Below are 19471 nucleotides of genomic sequence, written 5' to 3' on the forward strand. Positions count from 1 at the left end.
TAAAAGGAACAGTAAAACAAAATAAAAACAGCAAAATGTACTAGTTTGAAGTCGGATCAATCTATCCCTGAGCTTCAACTTCAGAAGCAAATCCTTCTTTGTAACGTTACTGGTTACAGTCAGAAGTAAAATGTTACCACACACATCATTTTCAAGAAGTGTAGGCGATGTTGCATCAATATGGGGGTAAATGGTCACAAATATGTATTACAATTTGTAAACACAAAACACGATTTGAAATCCACGAACTCTTCATGAGCCACAAATATAAAACACAATCCACAAATAGATTTGAATTCCACAAACATGTCATGATTCATAAATAACTGGTGAAACGTATCTAAGTACCTTAAACCAAGTCTAGCTGTTAACCTCCCTTGGATCACTGTAGGCAATAGGAGTTTGATTTAGCCTACCTCACTCTGCAGAGTCATCAGTGGTGCTATCTCAAGTATGAATGCTTTTAAAAATAGACATGTTAAGTATTATGGCAGAAAATATTGTCCTCTTACATTTAATCTTTTATGTATGATGTTAATATTATTATTATTACTGTTCTCGTTATGGCTTATAGATATTTATGTACTGTGTTCTTATCCTAACCTTTCCTCTCCTATACTCTTATGTTAGTCTGACCAAATTTACTAGGGTTTAGGTCAGAGCTGTGAGATAGTTTTGGTGTTTTCCCCTCTCTTGTTGTTCCTCTCCTCGCCTGGAATGTTCATTCAAGGCTGGGACAGGATCTCTGTTCCCCAAAACATAGAAACCTAGACTGTGTAAATGATGATGTATCCCTTTGCTCGGGCCCGAAGCTGTGTGTTTTAGTACTTCTCTGTTTATTCTCTTTTGTTAAATAAATTCTTCAAAGACAATGGTTGGTTGTAACTCAATTCTTTGCTCAACCCCTCACCGGGAATATAATTTCCACGACATTAAGCTTTCTTATTTTTTCAACACTTGCCTAAAACTTTGGCACAGTACTGTTGCGTTTTAATATGTCCTTTTTAATAACAAATAAAAAGAGCACTTTCTGATTTTTGCATGCACAATGTGGACAACATGTGCATTGTGTCCATGTATATATTAATAAGTGCAGGGGTGCATTGTAAACAGATTAATTTAAATCCACCTAGGCCCTATTTGCAAGATGTTTCCTCAGACAAGACACTTCACATCATCATGCTGCTACCGCTGCTAGTCCTTTGACCCATTGTTGTGTCAGCTGACAATCATTGATAGTCGGCCCTTCCTTCTGTCCTATCTGAAAATTAGTCATTAAGTCATTAAGATTACATATATGCCCCCAGTATACATGGATTGCTGAAACCACCAGGAATAAAAGAAGTGAAATGTGTCTAATCTGCAATTTGAACCGTCCCTTTCCTTCCCTCTGAATATAGATCTGTTGTTATTGTTAGGCTTCGTGGCTTGCTGCTATTTCAAACACTGTGTTTACTCTATTCAAAACATGGCATTAAATTACCGCACTGTGATTGGATTGCTGGCTGCAAAAAAGTAACGTTAACGTTTCTTCTCATCCCCTGCAGCTACGTTTCTACCTATATACTGTTTACAAATTAACTGCATTTAGAAGAAATTATTACGGTTTCCCAATTTCGAGTTAATTTGCTGTAACTAGACTAACTAGAACAGCAGACCCTTCTGTCTGTAAATGTCAAGTGAGAAGCGTCATCGTCAGACTAAACCAATCAGAAGCTTAGTAAGGCGGGTTAAATTCGCCAGCCGGCACGGATTGGACAGAGCTATACAGTAGGATTGGGCAGTCGCTCTGATTGGGTACTGACAGATCCATAAAACAAGACCCACAGCCAATCATAACAGACTGTAAAACAAGGGGCGGGGCTTAAGGTGGGCGCGGCTTGAGGTGAAACAGATCGCAGCCGGAAAAACCGCTATCAGCTAGCTAATGTTAGAGCGCTACTTCCTCTTTCCAAAGCAGTCGTTGCTGACTCGTTTTGCTGCTGGGTTTGCAGTAATAGAAGCATCCGATTCAATGAGAAGTAAGAGTTTGTCTTCTTTATATTTTGAGTTATGCATTTAATTCTGACACCTTTACTTCTTGCAACAAGAGGCTAACGTTAGCTACACCTAACTTAAAATCGTCTCTGTTTAACTTTACATTGTTTGCCTGGCACTTGAGAACAAAGCTCGGGGCATTTTCTAAACACTCAATCGCTCTTGAACTCTGCAGTGTCATGTTGGCAAAGCAAATAGAACAGATTTGTGTGAAAAGTGCTTGAGGTTCACGTCTGGTTCACCAGTTGTCCCCAGTCTCCTTTCAGCAACACGAGGAGGAGCTCTGCTTGTGTTACTAATACTTAGTAACACAACAAACAGTTTAATTGAATTAAATTATTATTATAAATAATTGCATTTGATTGAACAAAGTATGAATGTGAAGTAATATGGATTGATAAAAAATATGCATTTTGCGGTTGTTATTGTACATATAATGTCAGAGTAAGAATATTGCAATATTTAAAAAGCTGTAACAAATGGATGCACATGTTACTGCATGAGTATGTGACACAGTATGAAACAAAAAACATGCATTTCCAGCATGTGGTACTGGTGCATTGTAAAAGGGGGATGGATTTTCCCCCCTTCTTTTCGCCATGTGTCTCTCACCTGAACTGAGGAGGATTTTTGTTCTTTCCAGCTTCTGCAGCAGAGGACAGGGGACACTCCCAGCATTCACAGCAAGACTGAGAGATTAATCAGTTGCTGGACCAATCACAAGATGGACTAACCATCAACACTCTCATCGACCCCCCTCCCCTCCCCTGCCCCCTCCCCCCGACCCCTTATCCCCCACCTGTTGGGCCTTTGGGGGCTGTCAGACAGCAGGCGCGATGCCAGGCGGCCCACTATGGCGCTTCGTGTCACCTTTCAGCACCCGCCAGGAGCGAGTGGTGCTGGCTCGCAGCGAGAGCCTGCCAGGAGAGCAGGTGCTAAAGATCACAGTCACAGAGACTACAGTGATCGAGGCGGAGTCAGGGGTGTGGAATTGGCGCTCCATGACCTACCTGAGCCTCTGGTACTTCTTCAGCTTCTGCACGTTGTTCCTCAACAAGTACATCCTGTCACTGCTGGAGGGGGAGCCCAGCATGCTGGGTAAAGAGAAGGAATAATATACTTCTGCTGCTACTAATATTAATATTATTGTATAACTTTTATGTCACTGCAAGCTGATTTTTGTTAATCACTGAAATTAACGGAAACCAATGGCTGGGATACATTTGTTCAGCAGAGCTTCAACCTTTTTATTAGTCTAGCTGTGTAAATAAATAATAATAAATGTTAGGGTACAGTTGCAGCTCATGAATTTTGTTGTCCACCATTTGCTCCCCAGGTGCTGTTCAGATGCTCTCCACCACCGTCATAGGCTTCCTAAAGATGTTTGTGCCCTGTTGCCTGTACCAGCACAAGTCTAGAACCGAGTACCCCCCCAACTTCATCATGATCATGCTGTTTGTTGGACTCATGAGGTAGGTCCCCTCTCTCGATAAACAGCACGATTTCTTACATACCTTTTTTTTAAATATTTGCATGCATAAATAACAAGTACTGAGATTAGCCAAGACAGCCTTTAGAAAAACAGTTCGTAACTAACTAGTAGCTTCTAAGAAAGTAGTACAGACCTATTACTGCATTTACAAATACTGAAGCAAATCTTGATTTCGTGTTTTTCTAAAAGTCCAGTGTTGACATCATCTTTGTCCCCATTTGTCAGGTTCACCACAGTGGTTCTGGGCTTGGTGAGCCTGAAGAATGTGGCGGTGTCTTTTGCAGAGACAGTGAAGAGCTCAGCACCCATCTTCACTGTCATCATGTCCAGGCTGATCCTTGGGGAGTACACAGGTAAAGGAGACAGTACAGTCTATGTCAGGATAGCAGGGTTTAGGGGAATGTCTGTCACCTCTAATGGAAAGTTGAACGCATTGTTGGGTTTTGTCTTCTCTCAGGATTTGTTGACAATATGACATTATAGAATAACACCAGCCATATTCTTTAATGTAAATGTGACGATACTGGAACAGCATGTAGGGGTCCAAGATCCACTGAAAGAATTGTCATGGGTTAATTGAAACACATAAATCTCTGCTTCTGGGGCTCGTTGCAGGCATCTACTGGTAAAATAAAATTGACACCTGTCTAACGCCTATCTCTATACAAGGTCTGTTGCGTGTAAAACAGCAAATCTCTCAAAGCAGACCTGCTGGGCTTCTTTTTCACAAATATAAATCAGTCACTTAACTATTTTCTTGCAGTAATGCATGAAATGTGGTGAGTCAGGACTGCCACAGGAAAATCGGGTTATGGGTTTTGTGATGTTAATGGTGGATGCTGTTTGTTATCTAATTTGCAGGCCTGTGGGTGAACCTGTCCCTGTTCCCTGTCATGGCCGGCTTGGCTCTCTGCACAGCCACGGAGATCAGCTTCAACATGCTCGGCTTCTCCGCCGCTCTCTCCACCAACATCATGGACTGGTACTGCAGTGCTCGACACAGCTTTCCCGCAACAGTATGATGCTATATTTAACCCTTTGACTCTGATCTCAGTTTGCAGAACGTGTTCTCCAAAAAACTGCTAAGTGGAGACACATACAGGTTCAGGTAAAAGACTCAGAATCCTCCTATTTTTGACTGTAAAATTACATAATTTTATGCTGTCAAACACTTGTTATAAAAACTCTGTCAACATATTCCAGCCCTCCAGAACTGCAGTTCTATACCAGTGCAGCAGCAGTCATCATGCTTATACCTGCCTGGGTGTTCCTCTTGGTAGGTCAACACACAATTATACAATGATTACAATTATTGTTTTATTGAATTGTTGTTACAGTTGGGCAAGTGTTATTACAGTATGTTATGTTATTTACCTAAAATCTGCAGTAATGTTTAGAATTACATATTTTCACGTATTACGCTGCCAATTGCTTTCAGATATTGGATAAAAGTCAAAGACAAAGTAGAAAAAAGAAGAAAACAGGCAAACTGTACAACAGATTTGGTGATGGTTTATTCATTCACAATAGAGGCTGTGTCAGGATTGACGGTTGAGGCACCAGTTGTGATGTTGATGTTAATAGTTGCGGCGCTCCGTCTCCATCTTTCCAGGACATCCCATTGATTGGGAAGAGTGGGCGGAGCTTCATCTGGAGTCAAGACATTATCTTGTTGCTGATTTTCGACGGCACCCTGTTCCACCTGCAGAGTGTCACTGCCTATGCTCTCATGGGACGGATTTCCCCAGTTACCTTCAGGTAAGAGACAGGCACAAAAAAAAAAAAACATTCATAACATGGCTCTAAATCTGTAAAAGCCTTTTGTGGCTTCAGGACACCGCACTAAACCGAAATAACTGTCACCATCTTGAAATGATGAGTCCATGGTGTCACATTTACCTGCTGAACATGCAGAGCCTGTGGCCCAACAATGTTGTGACATTTAAATAATACTCAATTAGCCTAATGTGTGCCGAGAAATCAGTGCCAACACCATTCCACTGCTACCAATAATCTGTGCTGTTTTTATCCAATCAACTCTCTACATTGACATGCAGTGTTTTTGCATACAGACCCGCCTCGCCCTGATTCCCCTTTTTAATCACACCATTCTTTGTAAACTCTTGACACGAAAATCCCAATTGTTTTCTGTGTTCGGGGTCACTTGGAGTGCACACCTTGCTCATTTTAATGCGGAGGTTTTCAAACTGTGACGTGTGCCTTCCCAAGTGGAGAGAGGTGAGGCGTCAGCTGCGCTTTATGCTAAAAATCGTACTGCTTCTTGGAGCCGTAACTCAGTCAAATCTTATATCTGCTTAGATATCATAGAAAAACCATGTTTCCCATAACAGATAATGGTCTCTTCCCGGCCATGAATTTGATTAATTTGATGGTAATGCCAACAGTAACGACCCTCATCATTTCTCTCTTCCTCAGTGTTGCCAGTACTGTCAAACACGCCCTGTCTGTTTGGCTGAGCATCATTGTGTTCAGTAACCAGATCACTGTCCTCAGTGCCACTGGTACTGTCCTTGTGTTCATCGGGGTCTTCTTGTACAACAAGTCCAGGCAGATCCAGAGGCAAACTTTACAAGCCACGGCTGCTGAGCAGAATCACAAACCTCTATTGCAGGACCAGAACTTCCAAGCCTCACAGTCTCAGTGAGGACCCAGCCTTTAAGACTAACATGCTGCCTGAAAATGGGATTAAGGTATTAACAATATTCAGTTTGTCTTACTTTGACTGTACAGACTGGATGACTTGATATTTGTTCTTCACCTTGCCCACATTCCAGTTAAACAGGACGCATGTTTTTCCATGTTCCATTTAGTGTCACTGTCGTGTCTTAAAGCTTAAAGTAAACTTTGGTGACTGGCTTGGTAAATGTCTGTGTCTGTTTGACTCAGCCGTCACTAGTCCTGTGGAACGGTATATAAAGTATGGCCCTAACCTTACATTCTTTAAACATCCATGATCCTTTTATTTGTCTTATATCTGTCAATAAAAATGCAAGCTCAGGGCGTCCTTCAGCTTTTTGAAGGAAGTGACTTCTGTAAGCTTTTGCAGTAGCATTCCAGAGTGTGCTGGTTTATCTGTCATCTGTGGTGCAGCAGCTGCTGAATGTACGCTATTGTGAATATCTGTAAAGCATGAAAGCTGTAAGATTGTTTTATTTTGTGACAGTGTTCACTGTATCATACAATGTAAATTTTATCTTGATTGCATCTGAATATAAGATGTGAATAGGGCACCGGTGCCTGAGACGGGAGCCCTTTGGAGGCACATTTTTAAACAATGTGTGGAAGCCACATACTGCATTCTAGGAATGCTCATCCTCTATCATGAGCTGCAAGTGTATGTAGGGGTTTATGTTTGTGCATTTTCTTATTGATTTACTTTGGTAATTGATTCCCCCCCAATGCATTCAGGCAAAGGGCCTTAGAGAATGAATGGATCGATGAGCTTTTGTATATTACACGTTTGTAATCTAATAAGAAAAATGACTTTTTGAAAGTTAGGTTTTATTTTCGTAGCTCAACCCATCTGTCAGATGATCAAACAGGCTTTAAACACACCAAACAAAGTAAACATAAAATAAGAAGGCAAACTGTAGAATGAATACACAACCTGTGGTAAACATCCAACAGTTTACAACACTTCCTGGTTCATCTTTCACCTACAATTCTTATCATAGTTGTTCGCATGTTGTTTTCTTGCACAATGAGGAATTATTAGCAACATTACACATGAGCTCACTCATGGTTCTTATGGGAATGTATGTGGCATAGCGGTCTGCTTGTTGCTTTTGTTTCTTGCCCCGTTGGATTTTTTTTATCAGTGTCGCCATGTTCCAAGATCTCAGGTGAAGTTTTCCTTTAAACAAAAAAGCTTTATACCACATGCATCAAACCCTTGTTCATTTATACTTGTAGGATTAAATGTAAAAGCTATGCCTGTGAGCCATCTTGTGTTTGTTGCTGCTTTTAAACCTACATCAGCTGTTTATGAATACGTTCATAAGAGCTATGACCACATTGCAGTTTAAATTCAATAAGTTTCATTTCCGTCCTTGTATTTCAGCGTCTATAGTGAATGCAAAGTTTCTTCCACAGATGTCTTTCCTCTAGAGGAACAAATTAGTGCCAAAAACAGCTGCATGGTGCCCTTAATCTCACATGTAAATGAATCTTATTCTTACCAGACTGCTTCAATCAGTGCAAGGACCTGTCATCGTCAGTCTGACACTCAGTTTGCTTTTTTGGTAAGCATTTTAGTAAAGCTCTACTTTTGCTGCAGTTTTTGTGCCTCAAGAAGCAGTTTTTTTCTCTCTTGAATTCGACCATAAGGTTTGTCTGACTTGTGATTCTACGTGGTAATTTCTGTTTTGAGAATTTGTTTCTCTGTAAAGTAAAAAGCAGGCGTGGGTTTAGATTTAATATTGAGATCCTATGAATATATCTTTTTACACTGATCTTCCATATTAAGTCTTTGAAAGGCTGCTTCAAGAGGCAAGTTCCAACATGCAGTTCAGAAGTGGAGTGTTGAGGTAGAAGATCAGTTATGAGCTGTATGTTTGGGAATGTGCAAATCAGATGGACAAATTATTGACTTATGTATCTCAGTGAGTATGTAATGACATTTGGTGGAAAATAAAAAATGTTTTCTCTGCAGCACATTGTGTAAACTTGCAGGCAACACAAACTGTAAACACAACACGGAAATATTATCATCTTTACAATGTGTATATGGCAAAAGTATTAGCAAACATGGAGCGGGATTAGGATTAATTTGGAGTTACATTTCTGACCAGACGAATATTCACTTTCCTTCTGGCTCTGTTTTTAGCCTCTACTGACTCTTGAGCTAAATATCTGTCTTCTCTTACACTGACATCCTAAACAGTCGTAAAATCAAAACGATGAGGAGCAGGCAGGAGTTACCACAAACCATTCAACACCTTAAGATCTCTGCTGATACAGAACAGGACTCGACCTTGGACAGAAAAACTGGAGTGATGTTTGACATTGACTAGAGACTGAACCAACCCCGGAAACATAAACATCTGCTGTCTGTGAACAGAGAACCAAAACTGGTTACAGCTTCGACCTTAGAGCAACAGATGAGGGGTCTAATTTCCAGGATGGACAGACATGCAGTAAGGGCCATGTGTATAGAGTAGACAGAAGTAGCAGCGTATTCAAATGGCACAAAGTCTGTTCATTTACAATGATTTGAGTCCTAACATTTGGGGACTTCCTGACCTTTACTCGTTTTAATGCCAGTGACTGTCACACATGGTAATGTTCCACCTTTTCTGATACAGTTTGTTAACGTGTGGCCTTCAAACAATTTCTAGGAGGGTTAGACCAGTCACCAATACTGAAATACACTCCTTTTTTTGTATTGTTTATTTAATAGGGGCTCCTTCATTGTTTGTCGAGTTGATGCAATTGAAATGGTTTGAAATAAAAAATCACATTTTGTCAAGTAAAACTGATTTGATTTATCCATTTGCTGTCAAGAGTGAGGTCATCTTGCTGGTGGACAGAAAATCTGCATCAGACTCTCGTAGGTGAGGAAGGTGACGGCATTGACGGGGAAGGCCCTCATGCTGTTCAGTAGTAGTCCTTTGAAAAAGACCCTTAGTCCCTCCTCTCTGACGCTCACTCTCATGCAGTGGAGGACCCCGCTGTACTCTCGGCCGCCGGCCCCCGACATCTGGAGCCGGGCTTTCACTACGTCCATGGGCGTGGCAAAGGCCCAGGTCACCACGCCCGCCACGCCACCTGCCATCAATATTGCAAACGTACCTGAGGACAGAAACATTTAGTGAATAATGTAAATCTTTGAAGTCACGCTTGCATTGAAGAATGGCTGTAGATTAAATGAAACCTGCACATTTCGAAGTGCTGAAAACTATAACCAAACTTGACAGAAGTTAACAAAAACTGCACTCAGTGATGCTACATCTATTGCTTTTATATGGAAGCCCAAGAAAAAAAGAACAAAATTCATGGTAAATTCTGAGAAAAAGTGTGCGAAACTTTAGATACTAAGTTAACATCAAGACTTTATTATCTGTATCTTTTCTGGTAGTATCTCATAATTTCAGATTTGAACTTAAAAAGTTCCAATTTTGGCTAAGCTTCTCATCACTTTACCAAATCATTACATCGATTTACCATGAGTATTTTTTATTTTAATTCCAACATTTCATCCATTATTTTTTCCTGACAGAAATGACCTCAACTGAACTGTTGACTCTGAAATTGACCTGGCTGTTTGCCGCTCTTAGTCAGAGCCTTTCGAATGACTTCGTAAGGCAAGAAGTAGATCCCATAGCAGGGTATGTCCCTCAGGGCCAGGGCCAGCCCCCCTCTGAACAGACCCCTGGGTCCTTCCTCCTTCAGGATGACGGCAACACAGTGAAGAGGTCCACGGTATCGGTCAGCAGTTATTTGACCCTGCAGGCGCACCTTCACCAGGTCAATAGGTGCAGAAAAAAACACCTGAAAGCAGATCAAGTTAAACAGTGAGTCCACCCAAATTATCCCAAATTATTTCAAGCCATGAGAATTTAGTTTTAGTGCTAAACTGTTATTTTAGTTAATACATAAAAATACATCACTTTAAAGAATATGCCTATTGATATTCTAGATTCCAACAAATCCCATGAAAATACTAAAACTAACTCGTCCTGCCTGTGTAGCCTGATATATTTCATTCCTCAGTGCCATCAAGCTCCATACATTATACAATACTGTCTGTCCCTGCAGAGTGTGGCTCATTTAATTATTCATCCATGTTATGTCAGAAAATGTTGTTTCAGACAAACACGATATTTTATGCAACAGTATTAGTTCCTCCTGCTTTTGTATTTTAAGAAGGAATTCACCAACATAGAGCAGACTTCTGTCGAACAATCACTGTGCACACAGTAAACCTTGCTCATGGAACACAAAAACATTCACAACAGAAGATTCAGGTGCTCCCTTTCTCTTTGTTCAAGAGCTCTCTCCAATTGTACTGGATTCATTTCAAAAGAGGGTAGGCCAAATAGTGTACAGAACTGGAACAAAATATAGCTGGTGCCAAGAAATAAACAGCCACCTCTCTAATGCTTAAAAATATAGACCATCGCTACAATATTTTAACCAACATTACAAACCGGAGCAGAGAGCAGACCTTCTGCAAAATGTAGATAAATATGGTCAGTATAGGTCATTCTTGGTTAGGAACTTCTTGGAGGCTTCCTGGTGGTCAGATAATCAATCATTCAAAACTTTATTACAGACAAATGGTCCAGGTCTCACCCACAGAAATACACAAATACTTACTCACATACACATGTGCATATTGTACATACATACAGAAAACACCATAATACATGGTTTAAACAGCTAAAAGAAAAATGAGTGCCCTACCATGAGACAATTGTTACAATGTTTCCACATACAGAATTGGTAACGTAGTATTTAGCCGTATGTTTGTCAAGCCCAGAATTATCTGATTTTCTGAATCATTAAGCCGGCACATGAAATTATAAATGAGTTTTTTTTATGACAGCATGAAAGGTCTTTGCTACTGCAGCCAAAACATTTTGCTTCCACAACACCATCTTGGTCTCTTGATTGATATTCTCACTGCATCGTTATATGCTACTTTAACTTTCTGTAGACTTGTACGGATGGAGCAAAGATATCCCTGTTCAAAGCATACTGTGCACCACTCAATCCTGCGCACTTGTCGTCAAATTGTAGGTAGGCTACACTTCATCCCGGTAATGACAGACAAATCCTCCCCACTCATTCATTACTTTCAGGCAACTCTTTATGTTGTTGACTTCTTTCTGTGGCCCTGTATGGGAGACAGTAGGGCCTAGTTCAAACAACACTTCCACTTCTTGGAAGACATTCCACTCAAATACTTCCTCCAGCTCCATCAGGTCAGAATTCATTCTTCCCGAACACTTCAGTCCGTGACATGATTCCAGATTCCCCATAAGCTGTCCTAAAGTATGGTATTTGTGGTTCTCGCAGAATGAATTTGAATGATTTTGGCGTCCCTTGAATTTTTTATGTAGTTTCACACTCAGGTTAAAATTCCTCCGTGCCTTACAGTCAGTGACAAGGTATGTTGACAACTACTTAAAGCTTACAGCTTTTACTGGAGGGTCCTCACCTCGGAACACAGAACGGGGCCGATAAGTGGCGGATGATTGGATGTCCGAGCCGGTCTGACTGGATTGCTCTTCCCTACCCTAAAACCATTCTCCACAGTGGGAGGCGTTAAGGACACAAAAGCTGTTTGCCAACCTCCAATAAAACCAAAAGAAGGAGAAAAAACATTCTGACCGCCATTTTTGTCCTTTTGTCAGCCTACTGAAGGTGAGATAAAGGTATGTATTATATTCAGTCCATGATACATATATTTAGCTCACGTTCGGTCGTTCCCTTTCAACTGTCATACTGTGCATACTTTTCCCTCCTTCTATGAAAGGCAGTGTATTTAAAATATATGAACTAGATAGGCATAGTAATGAATGATAATGATACAGTACGTATTATTATAATATTTATTTATAATACATATAAATCATAATAAATTATTAAAATAAATGAATATTATTTAATAACAAACTTATATACACTAGAATACACTATAAGAAATATGCATGTGACATGGGGACAAACAATATATCAGCTTTAATTCTACATTATTGTGACGACCCCTGTAGGGCTATCTTGTATAACTCTCTCTGTGCTTCTTATTAGGTAATCGTGAACACCTGAGGGCCCCAGGGTGTGCAGATTATTTAAGCCGGCACTAGTGCAGTTTCGGTGCGCGCTCTTCCCCCTCACTCTTCTCTTTTCTTCGTCGGCAGAGGCGTCCCCCGTCAAGGATGTGCCGTCGGTCATTTTGAGTTCTTGTTGTTTTATTTCTACATTTCAACACCTTCACCTACACCTAACACTACTGACTGGACTGATTTTCACATGACATATTTTGGTTTATGTTATAGTAAAATTTATTGTTTACTCTTTGTTAAAAATAAATTACTTTTGTTAAACTTTTAGTAGGCCTGCGGTGTGTCTCCATATTTTGTAACGGTCCATGAGCCAGATCGTGACAAATGGGGGCTCGTCCATTTGGGTAAGTTGTAGACTATTTAGTTGTTTAGATTAATTTATTAGAAAGTTTGGTTGACACGTGGTTGGCCGGACGATTAGTCACCGGTGCGCGTGTGGGTAGGTTGTTTGGTTTTGGAGACGCACCACACTCTTGAGGTGGGTGTGTTGCCTCGTTTTTCACGGGAGTCGTTTGGTCATGGTCCAAAGAGAAGGTAAGTGTGCTTCCCTGATGCGCTGGGTTTTGGAGTTTCCCCTGGTAGGATTAATGGCGTTTCCCCTTGGGGTTGCGTCAGTTTTTTTTTTTTGTTTGTTTAATGTTGTGGCAACGTGGTTAGTGTCAGCTGTTCTTTGGACAGCTGTCTCGGGAGCACGTCCGCGTGATTTTGTGAAGTTGCCTGGTAACAGGTCGCTTTACAAATCCGCTGGTTTCCAGTGCGTAAATACCCGCCGCAAGCCGCATGAAGACTAGGGGTGAGTTTTTGTAAGATTTGGCTAGGCAGTTAGGGGGGAATATTCCTGAGGCTGGTCGGGCCTCACGCATGCGTTCGGGTTGTTACACTGTGCATTCTGTTGGATCCAGTTGGTAAAGTATGGCTTCCGTTTTGGAATTTTTTTGAGTCGCCGTCAGACACGTTTATTAAATACTGTACGAAGGAACAGATATGTTGCAGATAGCTGAGCATTATAGTATTGCTGTATCTGATAAGAAACTTAAAGATGAAGTAAAAAGTGCTGTCTTATCCGCTTTATGGAAGACGGGGGTCTTGCGGAAAGAAGAGTGTTTGTCGGACGTGGCAATGTCAGAGTCCGTGTTGATGTCGGGGTTGACGTTTGAGCAGCGAAAGGAGTTACTGATGCTTCAGCTGAAGGAAGAAACAGAGCGCCAGGTTACGTTGGAAAAAGTAAGGCAGCAAACGGAGGTAAAGAAATTGGAGCTGCAGGAGTATAAATTAAAGTTGATTAGAGATGGTAGGATTTCATCTGATGTGTCGGGTAATGAACAGTCATTTTCTTCGGAAGTTGCCCAGTGTTCTGTGAATGTTGGGGCTAGTTTGCGTCTGGTGCCAAAATTTAATGAAAAGGATCCGGACACATTCTTTAACCTTTTTTGAGCGAGTGGCTGATGCGAAAAATTGGCCGGATGCGGACAGGATTTTACTGCTGCAGTGCGTCCTGACTGGAAGGGCCCAGGAAGCCTATTCAGCATTAAGTGGTAGTAGTAGTTTAAATTATGAAACTGTAAAATCGGCTGTCCTAAAAGCGTATGAATTGGTCCCTGAGGCTTATCGTCAGAAATTTAGAAACTGGGAAAAGGGCGATAGACAGACTAATGTGGAATATGCTCGTGACCTGTTGTCTCACTTTAATCGTTGGTGCGCCGCTGCTAAAGTTCACACATTTGAGGGTCTGTGTGAATTAATTGTGTTGGAGCAGTTTAAGAATTCCATTCCTCAGCGTGTGGCCACGTATGTGAGTGAGCAGAAGGCAACTACGGTACTTAAAGCGGCTGAGTTAGCAGATGATTTTTTTTTTTCTTAACACATAAGGGATGTTTTGGGGATGTGAGTTTTGGGGGTGACTTAAGACGTAGAAGTATGGCAATTCTCGTCATAGCGCTCCGTTGATGGCTGGTCCCTCACATGTGCCCAAACCTTTGCGCAGTACAGATGAGAGCAGCAAGGTGTGCCATTACTGTCAAGATTCTGGCCACTGGAAAGATCACTGCCCTGTTTTAAGGTCTAGAAGTAGACGTAAATCTTTTGCGCAATCATCTGCTCCTGCTCTGGCCTGCTCCAGTGTTTCAAAACTAAAGCCCATATGTGTTGACCTGGGTTCTGGTAATGGCTTTGAACCGTTTATTGCTGATGCAGTGGTGTCTTTGGTTGGTAAGGAGGAGCTTGTGCCAATAAAGATTTTGCGTGATACAGGCGCTAAACATTCATTTATTGTACAGTCTGTATTGTCTTTTTCATCTGCTACAGAAACGGATTTCATTTTGATGCAGGGGATGGAGATGGGCCTGATACCTGTACCGCGGCATAAGATGATGTTAGAGTGCGATTTGGGGACCGGTGTTGTTGCTGTTGGCGTGCGTCCTGCACTGCCTATCGATGGTGTAGCGATGATTTTGGGGAACGATCTGGCTGGTGGTGCAGTGTGGGCAGATGGGCCGCCGTCTCCTGTGGTGGTTTTTAAACCGCTGACATCGGATGATTATGGAGAAAGTGGTCGGAGTTTTCCGGAGGTGTTTCCAGCCTGTGCCGTAACGCGTGCACAGAGCCGGGTGGCCGCTCCAGGCGCGCCTGAGCCAAGTGTTGACGTAGAGTGTGGGATTACTTTTCCTACTCTTCCTCCGTCTGTTTCTCGGGATGACTGGGTGAAAAGCCAGCAGACTGATCAGTCTTTGCTCAGTTTATTGAGTGGTGTCCTCCCTGAGAGTGAGATTAAAAATGTCGCTCATGGTTATTTTTTGCAGGACGGATTGCTTGTGCGGAAATGGGTGCCATGCCACGGAGATGTTGTCGGTGAGCCGGTGTTTCAGATCGTTGTGCCTGAGGATTTTCGTAATCTGGTGTTGAAAATTGCTCATGATGAGTCAGGACATCTAGGGGTGAGAAAAACGTATGACCGTGTCCTGCGGTGTTTTTTTTTTTTTTTTTTGGCCAAAATTGAAGCGCGAGGTTTCCAAATATATTAAGTCGTGTCACATCTGCCAGCGCCACTCTGTAAAGTAATTTATTGTTTACTCTTTGTTAAAAATAAATTACTTTTTGTTAAACTTTTAGTAGGCCTGCGGTGTGTCTCCATATTTTGTCACGGTCCATGAGCCAGATCGTGACATATGTACAGTTGATGATGTATGTGCATAGTACTGCCACAATGCAGAGGTGGTATTAAAAGGTAAATTTAAAATATATTTATGCATTTAATTAATCATTCATTTTAAATGTAAGATCATTATATTTGTGTGCGTCCAGATTTGTATTTGTACTTCTTGCAGTTGTCCAGCAGATGGTGGTGTTTGTATCATTAGGATCCATATATCTGACTCTACTCCATTTCACGTGCTGCAGCCAGGGGTTATAGCTGGCGGCTGGCCACACCAAAGTTCAAACCAAACACATTCTTAACCCTGTTCTAAACAGACCCTTTTGTTTTACGGCATGTAAGGAACAAGTCTTATTTTCATACAACATCTGAATTCCCCTTAGAGCTCCTCCTCTTCCTCCTCATAGCTTGTGAACACACATGCTACATGAAACTTCAAATAATTTGCTGTTACCTCTGTGAATTGACAGTTTACACAACCTGAGAATGGTCAGTTTAGCACGTTGACCTATTATTTGGAGCCGCAACAGTCATTATACTAGTACATGCAGCTATGGTCCTGCAACGTGCTTTGGATTATCCAACCAGCGAACTTCAGGTGAAGTTCAGGTGGTGCAGGCTTACCTGCACCAGGCCCGAGAAGCAGCCGGCAGTGAAGACTTGTGCAGCAGAAGCCGGTTTGCCTTGACTACGGTCAATGCGCTGAGATTGAGTGAGGTAATCTAAAGCACAGCTGTAAGAGCCAAAGACTATGGAGTTGGTCATGCCCGTGGTCAGCACTGGAAATGCCATGCCCTTGAAGAATCCATGGAGCTGATATAATAAAGGCAAAATAAACAGATAAGCATGCACCAATACTTTGTCATATGTTTTCTGGTAGAGGCTGAGGAGCTATTTGCAGAGGAGATGACACCTACCCCTTCATGAGAGTATGTTTTTGCCATACAGTGAAATATCCCTTTATACACAGACTGGGCCTGCAGGCGAACCTACAAATGAAACACGAGGTGTTAGAAAAAGTTTGTGTTAATCGTGTTTTTGTGTTTCATTGTGACAGGCAACCTTTATGGTGTCCAGTGGATGTCCAACTGCCAGTCCCACTGCACCTAAAATAACCAGCAAGAAAGTGTTATTTCTCCTAATGTATACAATACTATACTGTATTTAATCAACTTCTCTGTTTCATCACTGTTTGTTTTTTTTTATACCTGAAATACTCCCAGCTATGAATTCCAAAAAAGGCATGACTTGCACAATTCCACAACCTGCAAAGTAGACCAAAGTGTTTGACCTGTTATAAAGATAGGTTGAAAATTCAGCTTTATAGCAGCTGTAAAGTTGAATTTTCAACCTAACTGATGATCTGACAGGCGAGGATAGTTAACATATAGGCCCAGGCACGTGCACACATCATCACTGATTTTTTTATAAATGAATATACAGTATATTTATTCCTGTTTCCAACAGATTCCCTGTCAAACAAATATATTTATTGGGAAAAATCTAAAAACAGGCTATCAGCTCAGAGGATGAGACTTTGGAGTTCCGATGCCTTCTCTCTCTCTCTCTCTCTCTCTCTCCAGCTTCTCTCCCAGCAGTGTGTTTTTCTTGGCTTGTGTGGAGGTGAGTGGTGATAAACAAAAGACTAAACTACCAGTGCCTCGAGTTTACCGCTAATTAAACACATAACTAACGCATGACTCATGAGCTGAGCTAATGTAATAAGTTAGCTGAAGTTTAGCTAAGGCAATATCTAATGGCCATATAACCTAATATACTGATGGAGACACTACAGGTGAACACAGTAACATTCGTGTCTAATAACGTCATCACAATCGCCACATTGCAAATATACATATGCAAATTAAATTAAAATGCGCCTATTTGCACACATACCACATACCAAAGAACTTCCCCAGTTAATGACTTGCATCAAGAGCATTTTCCTCTGAAATTAGCTTGTTTTGGTTAATATAGAATAAATCTACAGATGTAAACGCTCTGTACTTGTATAGCGCCTTTCTAGTCTTTTCACCAGTCACACACTGAGCCTAAGTGCTCAAACGGAAACTAACATTCACACTCATTCATACACTGGCGGAATAGCCGCCAGGGGCAATTCGGGGTTCAGTATCAAGGAAACTTCGACACGCAACCAGGGGGAGCCAGGGATTGAACCGCCGACCTTCCGATTAACGGCCAACCCGCTCTACCTCCTGAGCCACAGCCGCCCCAGATGCAAACAGACGGAGGTTATTAGGCTTAAAACAGACACCATCTAAATGTGTGTTCTTGAAGTTTTATTTCCATTAGAGTAAAAGAAGACATGGAAGCAAAATAGACCAAAGTCTCAAAATTGACCACTCCATGAAAAAGTGCCTTAAAGAGTAACTTCATAGTTTTGATGGTCGGCTCCTCATCTAATAACTCTCCATTCTATTAGTTTGTTACAGACAGCCCTCCCTCAAATGTGAAACTAAGTCCATGTCACCATCAGTAATTGTGTGTGTGTGTGTGTGTGCGTGCGCATGTGCATGGTAAATGTAATATAATAGCAACAATAATAAAGTATTTGATCAATACATTAATGTATTAAGGCAATTCAGTATTCTGTTGCTTGGCTGTGTGAAGCTGGAGGTTATCTTTACTCATTTGGCATCTTGCTTGTGAAACAAAAAGTAAAAGTATTTAAATAACATTTATTTTAATTATGCCTGCAGACCAATGCCACAGTTTAGTGTGAAGATTTATGTGAAGTGTTATGTATTGCAATAACACCAAAAGAATTGAAACAATTTATTGCCTTGTGAAAAATAAACAAATTATTAATGAAACTAAGTCATAAATATATACTTGAAACCAGTAGCATAGAAAACATGCACATTGTGGCATAGTTTGCTTTGCTGTCGCCTGCTCCTGTGATAAACCTAATGAATACTAAAGACCGTGGTCTCTGTGTGAACTGAATATTTTGTAGAAAAGTAAAAATGTTGTTGAATTAATATATTTGTCTTGTTTTAGATTTGAGCCCCTGCCCACCAAAATGTCTGTGCTCTACCCTGTATAGGCCTATGGCTGAGAAGTTTTGATAAGGCATTTGTTGAACAAATCAATGAATGTCCACGGTGGAAAAATCCTGTTAAGCTGTAATAACAATGTAAAACTGAATGGAATTTGCAATTGTACCACGGCTCTTGTATAGGGCATAACATCATATACATAAGGACAGTTTTCGTGCATTTCCCACAACTATTCATTTGACTTTACCTCCGTGTTTAAAGTTAGCCTGTCCAATATCAGTTTAAAACAAAGCATTCCCGTGTAAAAAAAAAAAGAAAACGTTGGGCTACATCATGCTTTTTTTGTTTGTTAGACCACCTTGCCTACCTTTCGTGAGAATCACCTCATTGTATCGTCCATCTCAGCTCAATGTAAACCGAACCTTTTTCCGGTGGGGGAAAAGTCTATAGGCTTTTCACTCATTCGAACTTCCTGAAGCAAAACTTTGTTAAAACACAAAAAACGACGCTTCTTTCCTATCATAGTAAGGCAGACAACGAGCAACAACCATAGACTGTAAAAAAAAAATAATATATATATATATATACACACACACAGTATATAGCCTATATATAATATATATATAACGTAATTTTCATCCAAACGAGCCGTCCTCCTAGCTTTACAATTGGTCTGTGCAGCCGGTGTTCTGACGATCTATGCTGCCTTGTCGAAAAATGCTACCGTAGCGCAAATCGACAGCAGAGTCTGTCGAGTCGCTCTGCCCTATCAAAAATAAAGTTATAACTCTCACAGTATTATGACATAATCTGTTTTTTGATTATATTATAACATCATTTCAGGGGTAGTGTATTCTGATCTATCCCCTATCAAATAATGCTCCCACCACAGAATCATTTTATATTGCACCACTACTCACTCCATGTGTACTGTACGGAGATGGGGAGCATGTTGAAATAC

The 19471-nt window shown here is 41.0% G+C and overlaps 2 protein-coding genes and 1 long non-coding RNA gene across 3 annotated transcripts; 2 read left to right on the top strand and 1 right to left on the bottom strand.

The window, feature by feature from the left end:
• Nucleotides 1-1868: 1868 nt before the first annotated feature.
• LOC119905881 (solute carrier family 35 member E2A-like) lies at nucleotides 1869-7489 on the top strand. The gene is made up of 9 exons (XM_038723247.1): nucleotides 1869-2021; nucleotides 2681-3135; nucleotides 3374-3509; nucleotides 3755-3882; nucleotides 4391-4511; nucleotides 4584-4637; nucleotides 4733-4805; nucleotides 5142-5287; nucleotides 5966-7489. Exons 2-9 carry the CDS (start codon nucleotides 2874-2876, stop codon nucleotides 6192-6194), a joined length of 1149 nt encoding a protein of 382 aa, XP_038579175.1. The 5' UTR covers nucleotides 1869-2021; nucleotides 2681-2873; the 3' UTR covers nucleotides 6195-7489.
• LOC119905882 (solute carrier family 25 member 45) lies at nucleotides 7031-19180 on the bottom strand. The gene is made up of 7 exons (XM_038723248.1): nucleotides 18878-19180; nucleotides 16699-16755; nucleotides 16553-16596; nucleotides 16408-16479; nucleotides 16115-16303; nucleotides 9805-10039; nucleotides 7031-9340 (listed from the first exon to the last, which is right to left on the bottom strand). The coding sequence occupies exons 2-7, from the start codon at nucleotides 16733-16735 to the stop codon at nucleotides 9060-9062; spliced, it is 858 nt and encodes a 285-aa protein (XP_038579176.1). The 5' UTR covers nucleotides 16736-16755; nucleotides 18878-19180; the 3' UTR covers nucleotides 7031-9059.
• LOC119905883 lies at nucleotides 12884-17895 on the top strand. The gene is made up of 4 exons (XR_005444900.1): nucleotides 12884-13132; nucleotides 15138-15272; nucleotides 16371-16419; nucleotides 16548-17895. It is a non-coding gene; the product is annotated as an uncharacterized LOC119905883 (long non-coding RNA).
• Nucleotides 19181-19471: the final 291 nt, after the last annotated feature.

The sequence above is a fragment of the Micropterus salmoides genome, unplaced genomic scaffold (genome assembly GCF_014851395.1).
Source record: "Micropterus salmoides isolate LMB-PRFRI ecotype aquatic unplaced genomic scaffold, ASM1485139v1 Ms_hic_scaffold_16, whole genome shotgun sequence".
In the NCBI taxonomy this organism is placed as follows: Eukaryota; Metazoa; Chordata; class Actinopteri; order Centrarchiformes; family Centrarchidae; genus Micropterus; species Micropterus salmoides.

Coding starts and splice junctions, on each gene's coding strand:
- LOC119905881 (XM_038723247.1), top strand. CDS start 2,874: ATGCCAGGCGGCCCACTATGGCGCTTCGTGTCACCTTTCAGCACCCGC. Junction 3,136..3,373: donor GGGGGAGCCCAGCATGCTGG/GTAAAGAGAAGG, acceptor TTTGCTCCCCAG/GTGCTGTTCAGATGCTCTCC. Junction 5,288..5,965: donor ATTTCCCCAGTTACCTTCAG/GTAAGAGACAGG, acceptor TCTCTTCCTCAG/TGTTGCCAGTACTGTCAAAC.
- LOC119905882 (XM_038723248.1), bottom strand. CDS start 16,735: ATGCCTTTTTTGGAATTCATAGCTGGGAGTATTTCAG. Junction 16,304..16,407: donor AAACATACTCTCATGAAGGG/GTAGGTGTCATC, acceptor TTATTATATCAG/CTCCATGGATTCTTCAAGGG. Junction 10,040..16,114: donor GCTTCTCGGGCCTGGTGCAG/GTAAGCCTGCAC, acceptor ATCTGCTTTCAG/GTGTTTTTTTCTGCACCTAT.